We start from the raw sequence: 13,305 nt of genomic DNA, 5'->3' as shown, positions 1-13,305 counted from the left end.
CAGAAAAATCAAAAAAGCATATTTGCTCTCGCATCCATTAGGTACATTAGTATGGAGAAACGTAAGCAACCGCGCACTACCCGCCCAGCTAACGAAGACCCCGTAACTGACAAGGCCGTTCGCGATATTTAAATCCTGCCCCCACTAGCGGACCTTAGAAACAAACAAACCCCCCACCCCCTAGGGGGCGCCTTATACGACCACATCTTACAGGCCCCAATTCCTACTTCCTTTCCATTACACAACCAGCACTGACTAAACATAATCGGCGAACTTCCTTACGACTCAACCCTTCCGGGGACCAGCTAGTACCCAATACAACCCAAAACGGGTTCAAAACTCACCCGACAAGGTCCGTTTTACAATAAAGTCGTTCGAACCCGACAGGGGTCGGCAACATTGAACATTTCGCTGTAACTTATAAACGGTAGAGTCGCGTTTTGAATGGTAGTTCGCATTTTCCAATTTTCCCAGAATGACTACTGAAGCACCCGAGTTAAGAACATCGGGGTACAAGTTTCGCTGTACGCTGTTCACGTTTGAATAGCGGCCGCGTAGTAACTTGTGCGCTGTATTGTTTCGCATGAATTTCTTACACACAAAAGATGGGGGTACGTGATAGATGGGAGGGGGTATTGTAATATAGTTTAATGATCTTAGTTCGGTCGTAATGCGAATCTGCTTTTCCGGCCATGGTTGTTCTAGTTTTAGTGCCCGTACTTGAATAATTGTTATAACTAGTTGGGTCGCCGTAAAAGCCTTTGTATGAACATTTGAATGTAAAGCTGCTTGAATTACTTCTGATGGGAGCTCGGATTTCAGTTTCTTTGAACAAAATATTTGTAACTAGCTTTTACACGCAACTTTGCTCACGTAAACCATTCCATACGACAGTCGAATTGAAAATAACACATTTTACTTAAGTCCTTCCTCATTTAGTTAGGTACGTTTGTATGAAAAATGTCGTCTTAAAACAAACCTAGTGACTGAAATTTTGGGATTTCACATTGATCCCGTGGATATATCGGGAAATAAAGAAGCTTAAGTACATGATATTTCAGATGCTGAACTTTCTACATACCAATTTCCGTTCAAACCATGGTTTGTTTAATCAGAAGCTGACTTTTCAAACAGAAATATAAAAAACACGTTGCACATAAGTTTTAATTATAGTATAGAATTTGTGATCCAGATATCGACAACCTTTCCAATAAATACAATACTAGCAAAAACTGAACAAAAACAAAAGAACACTTCGATTTGGCACAGCGCAGTTATCTTTACAGTGGCGCAATATTCATAAAGCGCGCGTCGTCGCCAAGATTTTATTACGACGCCTCGAGCCGAGCAAAGTGCTATAAACTGCGAGCTAGCGCCGTATAAACCATTGGGGCAGGGGTCACCAACGGTTTAGTTTAGGACACTAACATTACAAAAGATACAGAGCAAGTACAGTCAAGGAAATTGGTGCCTAGGTGATAATAGAGGCCTTATTGTCTTACACACTAAGAATCACAATCGTTTTCAAGACTTCTTCCTGTCACATGGTATATAAGACGGGGATAGAAAGAGATAGTGAATGCGATCGAGTCAGACAATATGGCCTCAGAATTTTGCATCATGTCATTTACGTAATTCGATACCTAAGTATTGTTGATAGACAAATACAATTATTTGCTATGGTAGTCCGTGGTCAAATTTTATGACTGTTAGTGTGTTATGTTTTTTGTTACCAAGCTGCATTAATCATAAACTTCGACGTTTCTATCAGTTAGTCAGGCCAAAATACTTTGTAGGCATTAAGCGTATCTGCAAATCCGTTTCTTGCTATTCTACGGGAACTATACATTTTGCGTGAAAAAAAAGTTCTATGTCAGCGCTGCAGGCGTTTACCATCTCAGCATAATGCTGAGTCAGCGACCGTTTCGTTTTTGCGGGGACACACAAAATTGTGTATTTTTCTGGGTTTTTATGTATTTTATTTTGTTTATTTGTGTATAAATGTGTAAATGTTATTGTATTTGTGCGTCTTCTGCATTGTGAATTGGTAAATGTCTTCTTTCCATCTTTCTATGTCTTTTCTAGGGTCTTAACTGCCGCCACACAAAATTTATCAAAGTTTAAGCGTAAAAAGGTAACAGACAGACCCAGACGAAAAATGATTACTTTTGTTTTTTACCGACAGACAAAATGTGTTAATTTAATCAAATTCAAAGGCTTACCACAAGTATTTAACATGAAATTTAACTTAATTCAAATATAACCGGGTCCGAAGGTTGGTCACGTCTGCTATCGATCGCAGACCGGCGGAAGATAGCACGCTTTCTACTCGACGATTAAGTCTAATTGCTCTTAAATTTATCACCCACTGTTAGGGAATCTCTTATTTACAACTTTACAAGTGCCTACGAGCGGGGTAATAGAGGATATGTACTCATACTTAGGTTTGAATTATCTTTCTAGATTAAAGGCCTGTTTCAACATTAATTGATAAGTTTTAAGTGACAAATATCTGTGATGTCGTCCCTGTTTGTTTTGTCCGAATAAACCGAGACGGCATCACATTCATCTGCCAAACAAAGTTTATCAATGAGTGGTGAAGCAGGCGCTAAATGTGTTATTAATTATTACGTCGATTAAGTTTCGTATGTGGTGTAACGTAATCGTTACAGCGTTCCTCTTAGTTAACAATATTATGCTACGATCTCCATATTATGTACAAACTTAAAAATAACAATAAAACTAGACAAAATACTTAAAGCTAGGATCCTTAACTACGATAGAACAAATCAACATAAAGGCGATTTAGCTAATAAAATGCAGTAGGAGTTATACACGGAGGTTTAGCGCTGTCATTGTTTACGTCGGGGAGAGGGTCTCGCGCGGCTGAGAGAAGAGGTCACTCCTTTTTCGCACTGAACCGCAGACCGAACTAGACACTTCCAAATTTAATTGATGGTCACTATTTTTTAATCAACCTAAGTTTTAAACTTAGTAATCATAAAAAAGCCTTTGCTTTGTACATTTCTACATTAAAAATCAAAAGTGAATTGTGTTTGCCCCGACTGGGTGAGTGTTGCAATTTATTACTAATATGAATCAGTAGATAGTTACTGTAATGCCTAATTTTACTTATTCTATCATGTGTTTGGCTTGCTTCATACATTTGTTATTACGTAGTAATTGTAGATAAGCTTTTGAGGGAATTAAATATCAAAGTTATTTTTAGTTGCATATTTATCTACCCACTTGTCAAAAAAAGAAATATTATAATTGTGTTTTTAATATAATTATGAACTTAAAACGTTCAATAATATTAAACCCCAGCTACTTTTAATTTACTGTCACGAAATTGGAAATCCTTATATGAATAAATCACTTCAATTCCGCTTTTTAGTATGACAAAGTACTTCTTACCATATCGAGCTGATTTTGTATGCTGCTGCAACATCATTGATCACTATTTAATGCTTTTGGTAGTCATCCTGCAAGTAGTGCTTTCATCTTCACCTCCCGCTGGATGTTGCAGTCAGTAACGTGAAATCGGACTTTTCACTAAATGGCCAAAACTGCATATTCCAGGGTTTTTGATACCAGCTGCGAAGATCGAGCGCCTTAACCCACTCCACCACATCTACTGACCCGCCAACGTTCCGGAACTACCCGTGACGTCACCGGACGCGCGCAACTACTCACCGCGCGCCGCACTACAGGGAAGTGGCTGTCCATAAGACGGTGTTAAGTGCTCACGGCTCATTCTTTTAATTGTAAAGTTTACTATATAGTGAATTTCTAAAACCCACACCCTGAGGTACTTCTGCCTATAATTTAGCGTTTGGCAAAAATATTGTATTCTCCTCTGTTTAATTTAGATTATAATTGTAAAATCATTGCATTTGCTTTTATTTCTCTCCACTAAGTAGCCAAGCGTCACAGTGGCGCCATTTTCGTAGGAATTTCACTGAGCCGTGTTCACTTGCATTCGTTTAAGGTGTTTTGTAGTTATCTTTGGTGTTGGTTGCTTTAGCTATAAGTACGATCAATTTATCACCAAAATTGTGTCTTGCAACCATTTATTTGCACTGTTATATTTTAGATTGCAGCTTTTGCGACTCTGACTATCACTACACTTAAAACTATTTTTTTATATAACCTACCCACATTTTTGGTGATACCAGTTAATAAATCTTAAGTTGATTACTGCGCTGGGAATTTTGCTTTTCTGCTTCTGTTGATTATTATAAAAAAAAAACTGCCTTGTAAAATTGCAACACACACCTACTTTGAGGAAAATGTCTTATCAAATCAAATATCTTTCACTACAAAAAACCGAACTTGAATATGAGGTTGGTGTTAGGGGAGGTTCTACGGGAGAATCAGTGCAGGAACTTAGAAAACAAATTGTTAAATTAGCTCCAGTGCTGCCACCGGAGGATATTTTGGAGTCTCATTTGGACTCAAAGGTTGATTTGTCGGAGGTTAAGGATACTCTAGTCAAAACAAAAGAAAATCTAGACATTCTTAAAGCTAAATTTGATAAAAATGTTTACTCTAGGACAGAAACAATGCTACATCATATTTACTATAGACTAATAAGAATAAATAGGGAAGAAGCTACAGATTCCCTATATAAGGAATGCTCTCATACTTTTAAGCAGCATTTTGCTCTTCTTAAAAATTTAAAAATGCAAATACCATCCACTGCATCGAGTACAGCGGAACCACTGTCTGATATTATTTCTGTCACTTGCGAAAAAAAACTTGTTTCAGACGTTGTCGGTAAACTGAGATATTCTGGTAAATCGTGCGTTAGATCTTTTATACAAAAGGCTGAGGAATTAGTTATCTCTAGAAGTATGCCTAAAGACAAGCTGCTGACTTTTGCATACGAAATTTTTACGGATGACGCTCTTCATTGGTACCGGTGCATCAAAGACAAGGTTGAGTCATGGGATGACCTAGTTAAACTTCTTAAGCAGGATTTTAGTCAAAGTGACTATGACTATCGTCTACTGTCAGAGATTAGGATGCGTACTCAGGGCGAACAAGAAAATATTTCTATCTATATCTCTATTATGCATGGTATGTTTTCAAGATTAAATAAACAGCTTACAGAAGAAGACAAATTAGAAATTTTGCTGCATAATATCCGACCTACTTATGCCAGTACACTAGCAGCATCTCCTAACATTAATTCAATCGATGCCCTTAAGGACCTCTGCCGTAGCTATGAGAATATTCAGTCTCGTACAGCACAGTTTCATGAACCACCAAAAATAAATTCCGAGATGCTAGCCCGAGAATTTGCTTATAACAGGCAATCTCCTAGTACGTCATTCCACAAACATAATTATCACAACAATAACGGTTTCCTACTTACAAACAAAATTATATCGACAGATTCAAAAACTATAAACCTAATTATAATAACAATTCTTTCAGTAAAAATGATTCGGAACACTCAAAAAAAACAACAGTTAATTCCTTAAATACACCGACTAGCTCAAATACTCCAGTACTATATTGCCCAAGATGCCGCGTGAATACTCACTCTCTGGGACAGTGCCATCAACCGCATTATCCGATATGCTTCAAATGTGGCAAGAAAGGAGTTCGTTATCCGGATTGTTTAGATTGCAGAGCAACGTCTACCCAAAAAAACTAACTACTGTGGATTGGGTGGGCAGTGAGTACGATGAGACTAAGGTCACTAAATTTGACAGTTCTGAATGGTCTAATTGGTTAAATTTCATCTCAACTTTCTTTTCGTGCTACACTGTCTCGTCAATCCACAACCTACAAATAGATTACTCACGTCCACACGTTTCCGTCACATTGCACGATAAACCAATTATTGGTTTACTAGATACGGGATCATCGGTTTCTATATTGGGAAACAACTCTCACAAATATTTTACTAGCAAAGGTTTTGTGCTACAACGAGGGAAACCTTTACAATTTATAGCTGCAGGTGGTCATAAATTAAAAAGCATTGGTTGTATTTACCTCCCTGTAGTTTTTATGAACCAAGCACACACTTTGGAGATTTATGTTGTTCCTGATATACAAAATTCATTAATTCTAGGCATGGACTTCTGGAATGATTTTGGCTTATTTCCAAAACATTTAACTGCGGTGGTAATGCGTTCGGAATCGGATGTCGCTCTTTGTGAGGTCACCGTAGACAAAAACGCAAATTTATGTAGTTATGATCACCTATCTGAAGACCAAAAAATAACAGCCGACCACATTATTTCACAGTTTCGTAGAAATTCTTATGAGGAACGTGGTCTTGGTAGGACTACGCTAATCACGCATTCTATTGACACTGGGAATGCTGCCCCCATTCGTCAACGATACTATAGAATGCCATTAGAAAAGCAACGTGTTTTGATTGAGCAACTAGATGAAATGCTTAATGAGGACGTAGTCGAGCCTTGTGAAAGTGCATGGTCCTCACCTGTTCTACTTACTCCTAAAAAAAACGGACAGCTTAGATTTTGTCTCGATAGCCGAAAACTCAATGCTATAACAAAGAAAGACGCTTACAGTTTACCGTATATATCAGAAATTTTAGACAATTTACGCGACGCCAAGTACCTGACTAGCTTGGACTTGTCTAAAAGTTTCTGGCAAATATTAATCAGAGAGGAAGATAGATGCAAGACCGCCTTTTATATACCAACTCGGGGTACATTTCAATTTAAATCTATGCCTTTCGGTCTTACGAACGCGCCAGCTACACAACAACGATTAGTTGATCAATTGTTTTATGGTCCAGAATTTGAACATAAAGTTTTTGTTTTTATTGATGACATTATAATAGTGTCACCTACTTTTGATCAACATATATCACTGCTTGTGCGCGTTTTGGAAAAACTTAAAACTGCGAATCTAACTATCAACTTCGAGAAGAGTCAATTTTTTAGAGAACAGCTCAGATACTTAGGCTATGTAGTAGATTCTAATGGTTTACATGCTGATCCTGAGAAGGTTGCAGCTATCGTTAACTACCCTCCACCAAAAAACCGTAAAGAGGTTCGACGTTTTCTTGGTACTGCATCATGGTATCGCCGATTCATACCAAATTTCAGCACACTGGCTGCGCCATTGAATAAACTGACGTCCCAAGCTAAAACTGCACCACCGTTTAAATGGTCTACTCAAGCTGACGATGCCTTTAAAGCTCTTAAAAAATGCCTTATTTCTACACCTGTGTTGTCATGTCCTGACTACTCGCATCCATTCGAGGTTCATACAGATGCGAGCGATGTGGGTATTGGCGCGGTTCTTACACAAACTTTAGACGGCGTAGAGCGGGTCGTAGCATATATGAGTAAATCACTATCTAAACAAGAACAAAACTACAGTGCTACAGAGCGCGAGGCGTTAGCGGTTTTAACAGCAGTTGAACATTGGCGGTGCTACCTTGAAAATGGTCACAGGTTTGTTATTTACACCGACCATTCAGCTCTTAAATGGTTTCTAAACATTAATAATCCTACAGGTCGCTTAGCTAGATGGGGAGTAAGACTTTCTACATTTGACTGTGAAATTAGACACCGTCGCGGTTCCGATAACGTAGTACCAGATAGTCTTTCTCGTGTATGTGTTTCAGCTATAAATACACCAATAATATCTAACTTAATTCAGAATGTTATCGACCCTTGGTATCGAAATATATATAATGGCTGCCAAAATACGCCTACATCGTTTTTAGATTACCAGGTTATAAATAACAAACTGTATCGTTTCAAAAAAAGTTTGAACCCACTAACTAGAGACTTCGAGTGGAAAGAGGTCATTCCCCTGGAAAATAGATCTAAGATTATAGAAGAAAATCACTCGTGTCCTACAGCTGGACATTTCGGCATATTAAAGACATACAAAAGGCTTTCTCTAAAATATTTTTGGCCAGACATGCACCGCGACGTGACTAATTTCATAGCCAATTGTGATGTCTGTAAATCCTATAAACACGCTAATCATACAACACTAGGTACTATGGGCCGCCCTAAGGAGTGCTGCCGACCCTTTCAAATGTTAAGCATGGATTTGGTTGGACCATTGCCGCCATCTAGAAATCAAAACACGTTCCTTTTCGTCGTGACTTGTTGTTTCACTAAGTACTGCCACTTGTTTCCAATAAGGCGTGCTACAGCTGAAATTCTTTCGCGTATTCTGGAGGATAAGATATTCCTGGTTCACGGTATTCCAAGCACTGTAATAATGGATAACGGTAGACAGTTTACCAGCAATATCCTGAAACTCCTGTTTGCTAAATATAAGATCCCTAATGTCCTGTATACCCCTAAGTATACTCCACAAGTGAACAGCGTAGAGCGCTATAATAAAACGGTACTGACAGCAATTTCTTCTTTTGTAGAAAACGACGATCACAGATCATGGGACGTTAACGTATCTAAAATACAGTTTGCCATTAATTCCTCTACGAACGAAGTGACTGGTTTTACACCGTCCTTTCTTGTTTATGGCCGGGAATTAGTAACCTGTGGTTCCCATTATCTGGACAAGGATGACATAAAAGATCTCATATTTTCGCCAAGAGACGAATATGCTGAAAATCTAGGGGTACTGCGGAAAATATTCGACCAAATTCAATGTTCCTTACTAAAATCACACTCTAGAAACTGTCGTAGCTATAACTTACGTCGGAAACATGCCGATTTTAACGTAGGTGATTTTGTCTGGAAGCGCACCTACTATCAGAGCGATAAAGATAACAAATTTGCAAAAAAACTAGCTCCAAAATTTGTAAAATGTCGCATAATTGCTAAAAAGTCACCACTTGTTTTTGTACTCCAAGATCTGCATGGTAATAACATTGGTGATTGGCATATAAAGGACATCAAATTAACAAATTACAAAGTATAATTAAATAAAACCTATCACTATCTATACTAAAGTCTCCTTTTTATAAAATTATTTTTAATATAAAACCTATAAGGGGTTGAAACTATCTACCAAATACACCACCACAGTTGTTAAACTAATTATGGCACTACCTGCCATAGTAAGATTAATAAGGTATATCTAGCTTAATGCAATAAATTAAAAATACATATAAGAAATAAAGAGACCTGCTAATTTTAAAATCTATCTTAAGCTATTGGCGAGTATTTAAAGAAAATACTCTGTGTGAAAGGAACTGTAACATAATTGAATGTGTTGTGGTTTGTATGACAGATATTGAATTAATGGTGAATATGTGTGCGTGAAGGAAGTAATCGAAGGCTGTATGTCGAACTGGTAGCTTCTGAGTTAGTGATGTGATAGCGAATTTTACTTAGGCAAAATTCTACCCAAAAAGGGAGGGTATGTAACGTAATCGTTACAGCGTTCCTCTTAGTTAACAATATTATGCTACGATCTCCATATTATGTACAAACTTAAAAATAACAATAAAACTAGACAAAATACTTAAAGCTAGGATCCTTAACTACGATAGAACAAATCAACATAAAGGCGATTTAGCTAATAAAATGCAGTAGGAGTTATACACGGAGGTTTAGCGCTGTCATTGTTTACGTCGGGGAGAGGGTCTCGCGCGGCTGAGAGAAGAGGTCACTCCTTTTTCGCACTGAACCGCAGACCGAACTAGACACTTCCAAATTTAATTGATGGTCACTATTTTTTAATCAACCTAAGTTTTAAACTTAGTAATCATAAAAAAGCCTTTGCTTTGTACATTTCTACATTAAAATCAAAAGTGAATTGTGTTTGCCCCGACTGGGTGAGTGTTGCAATTTATTACTAATATGAATCAGTAGATAGTTACTGTAATGCCTAATTTTACTTATTCTATCATGTGTTTGGCTTGCTTCATACATTTGTTATTACGTAGTAATTGTAGATAAGCTTTTGAGGGAATTAAATATCAAAGTTATTTTTAGTTGCATATTTATCTACCCACTTGTCAAAAAAATAAATATTATAATTGTGTTTTTAATATAATTATGAACTTAAAACGTTCAATAATATTAAACCCCAGCTACTTTTAATTTACTGTCACGAAATTGGAAATACTTGTATGAATAAATCACTTCAATTCCGCTTTTTAGTATGACATGACAAAGTACTTCTTACCATATCGAGCTGATTTTGTATGCTGCTGCAACATCATTGATCACTATTTAATGCTTTTGGTAGTCATCCTGCAAGTAGTGCTTTCATCTTCACCTCCCGCTGGATGTTGCAGTCAGTAACGTGAAATCAGACTTTTCACTAAATGGCCAAAACTGCATATTCCAGGGTTTTTGATACCAGCTGCGAAGATCGAGCGCCTTAACCCACTCCACCACATCTACTGACCCGCCAACGTTCCGGAACTACCCGTGACGTCACCGGACGCGCGCAACTACTCACCGCGCGCCGCACTACAGGGAAGTGGCTGTCCATAAGACGGTGTTAAGTGCTCACGGCTCATTCTTTTAATTGTAAAGTTTACTATATAGTGAATTTCTAAAACCCACACCCTGAGGTACTTCTGCCTATAATTTAGCGTTTGGCAAATAGATTGTATTCTACTTTGTTTAATTTAGATTATAATTGTAAAATCATTGCAATTGCTTTTATTTCTCTCCACTAAGTAGCCAAGCGTCACAGTGGCACGCTGTGGAACCCTGTCACAGAGAGCCTCTGCTGTTCTTATCAAGTTATTTTTTACGAGTGCCGCAAATGCTGACTGCGACAGGGTTTTAACGAGTGTCACCCAAAAGTTTCTCAAGGGATAATGTATCATTATACTGTTGTTTTCTTATGCTAATGCGAGTTTCATTGCGGGTGGTTCTTAGCCATATTGAACTCTGAAATGACAATGTCAGGGGTTTTCAACTTTTCTTAATCGGTTAAGTTATTGAGGATCCAGTTGTCAATTTTTTATTATTGAACAGAGAATTTCTCCTGTTCCTAAAAATGGATCAAAACTTGAATAAATAGATTTCAACAATAAGTCGCATTCATCGAGTATAGTTAACCCTTCCAATGCATTGGTGGTGAGTGACCCCGAGTCCAGTGCGTGGTTGACCCGAGTGACCCACACATTGCATGGTCGCAATGTTCCCACAAATCTTTAAATAATGCAGGTTATCTAATTCATAAACTCTATTTATTTGCTTATTTTAAGTATTGTAAGTGAGGAAAATTGTGTAAAGCAGACCGATATCTTATTAATTATATGCATTTATTAACGGGCTTGGCCGGTCAGTCTAAGTAAATGCAGAAAAGTCCTTGGGTTTTGCTACTGATTATAACAAAAATACTTTGTTTTAGATTACGAAATATGTTTTGTTATTTCTCTGATCTAAAAAAATGAGTATTAAATTTCTTTGATAAAGAAAACATAATGTTTCCTAACTAGTGAAAAAGTATAGGTATTTAATAGATGCACTTTTAAGCCAATACGTTATTTTTTTCTTTCTAACGACTAGAAGACTGACAAGAATTTTAAAAGTTTTTTAACTCGATAATGTAATCTGTCAACCCTTTCAAACGCTATAGGGGTATGCTGACCTCAGGTGCAAGATGACCCACGTGACCTACGTTGTCTGGTCGATGGGACCGTTACCTGTTTCCCACGGATGCTGTACGCATCTCAAAACCAGCTTTTGGAATCTCGTCTAAGGACACTTTAACTTAGTGTTACCGATGGTGAACTATTTGTTTGTAACTAGGTTTGGAAAATATTATACAATACAAATATTCTTTATTAAAAACTACAAATCAAATACACTGATATAAAACATCCTTATTAATATTACAAATGCAAAAGTGAGTATATATATATATATATATATAAGTTTGTTGGTTGGTTACGCATACACACTTAAAGAACTCAACTGATTGTGATGAAGTTCGATATGGAGATAGTTTAGAACCCTGAAAAGAACATAAGATAGTTTTGAACCCGGAAACTTGTAGGTACAGTTCTCCAACGTGTGCAAAATCAAACTCTAAATAGTGTGTTTTATGTATGTTTTTAAGAAACTAAGCGATCTATTTCTAGGTTATTGCATAATATAATGTTCTTAGGTACTTCAACCTTGACTCAATCAAAAACTTAAAATGATTTGTATGATTGATCAATTCCTTCACAGACGACCATGAAGTAAATTTATTATTTTAAATTTTGATATGTACTCAAAATTCGGAAAGTTTTACAAAGCCCCTAGCCGTTACCCAAACAGGTTCACTAGCAGGATAAGACGGTTACTCTCATGACTCGCATCTCAGACATCCAGTTCGGATGACCCGGGGTCAGGGAGACCCGATGAGCGCGGCGTTCTCACGCCGCAGCATCCAAAGGGTTAACTTTTATTATCCTGAGAAAAATTAGATAGAAACTGGATTCATGTTATCTAAAGCCCTTACCAAACATTTGTAATTTTTGTAGGTATATTTATTTCGGGGATCTCGAAACCTACTGTAACTATTTCGATATAATTTGCTATTTTAATGTGAAGGTTTTCGGGGGCGAACAATAGATCTATCTTTATTTTCTTTCTGTGAAACCTGTTTTCCCACTGTACGACGCATGCCTCCTCTCAGAACGATAGAGCTTGGGCCGTAATTCTCACGCGGGCCCAGGGCGGATTTGGAACTTCACATCATCATTATCATCATCATCTCAGCCGTAGGACGTCCACTGTTGGACATAGGCCTCTCCCATAGTCCTCCATTCGCGTCGGTTGGCAGCGGCCTGCAACCACCGTGAACCCCCGGCTTTAACCAGGCTTCAGGCTTGCTTTGGTTTTAACTTCACATACTACGTTGAATTTCATCGCAGGTATGTGCAGCTTTCCACACGATGTTATCCTTCACCGTAAAGCCCGTAACCTCACGCCATGCTAATAAGTGTCACATGGTGTGACGTCACGCGGAACTTCAACTGGCTCTATATTCATCAATTTTGTTTATTCATATTAGCAGTACTATCAATCCTTTCTTCATCATAACCCAAACAAAAGCATATCCAGCCAGCTTAAGTATATATAGCAGCTAAAACTCTGCTAGTACATACAGGGGTGGCTATGTACGGGCCCGATAAGACAGGGTGGGGTGGGGGCGTGAAGACAGCGTACGAAGACGTCCCAGGATATATAACGAGCTGTAAAACCCCCCGTTGATAACCGCTTTAAAAATAAAACTACAGCACCATCGTAAATAAGCAGAATTGACACCAGCCGAAAGACGTCCACTGTTGAACAAAGGCCTGTCCTTAGAACGCCGGTTACCCACAAGTCTCATGGTGTCATCAGTCCACCTTTTTTTTCGACAGGAAATGCC

The 13,305-nt window shown here is 37.9% G+C and overlaps 1 protein-coding gene and 1 long non-coding RNA gene across 2 annotated transcripts; both read left to right on the top strand.

Moving 5' to 3' along the window:
• Positions 1–2,662: 2,662 nt before the first annotated feature.
• Positions 2,663–5,372, top strand: LOC141445007 (uncharacterized; the record flags this gene model as incomplete). The annotated part of the gene is made up of 2 exons (XM_074110785.1): positions 2,663–3,069; positions 3,583–5,372. A coding segment is annotated over exon 2 (1,080 nt), but the record flags the coding sequence as incomplete, so codon positions are not given.
• Position 5,373: 1 nt separating this feature from the next.
• On the top strand, positions 5,374–10,581 carry LOC141445008 (uncharacterized). The gene is made up of 2 exons (XR_012453264.1): positions 5,374–9,754; positions 10,273–10,581. It is a non-coding gene; the product is annotated as an uncharacterized lncRNA (long non-coding RNA).
• The last annotated feature ends 2,724 nt before the right edge of the window (positions 10,582–13,305 follow it).

The sequence above is a fragment of the Choristoneura fumiferana genome, unplaced genomic scaffold (genome assembly GCF_025370935.1).
Source record: "Choristoneura fumiferana unplaced genomic scaffold, NRCan_CFum_1 Sck3bRy_131;HRSCAF=319_pilon, whole genome shotgun sequence".
Classification (NCBI taxonomy): Eukaryota; Metazoa; Arthropoda; class Insecta; order Lepidoptera; family Tortricidae; genus Choristoneura; species Choristoneura fumiferana.
This window is presented reverse-complemented; position numbering and strand designations above follow the sequence as displayed.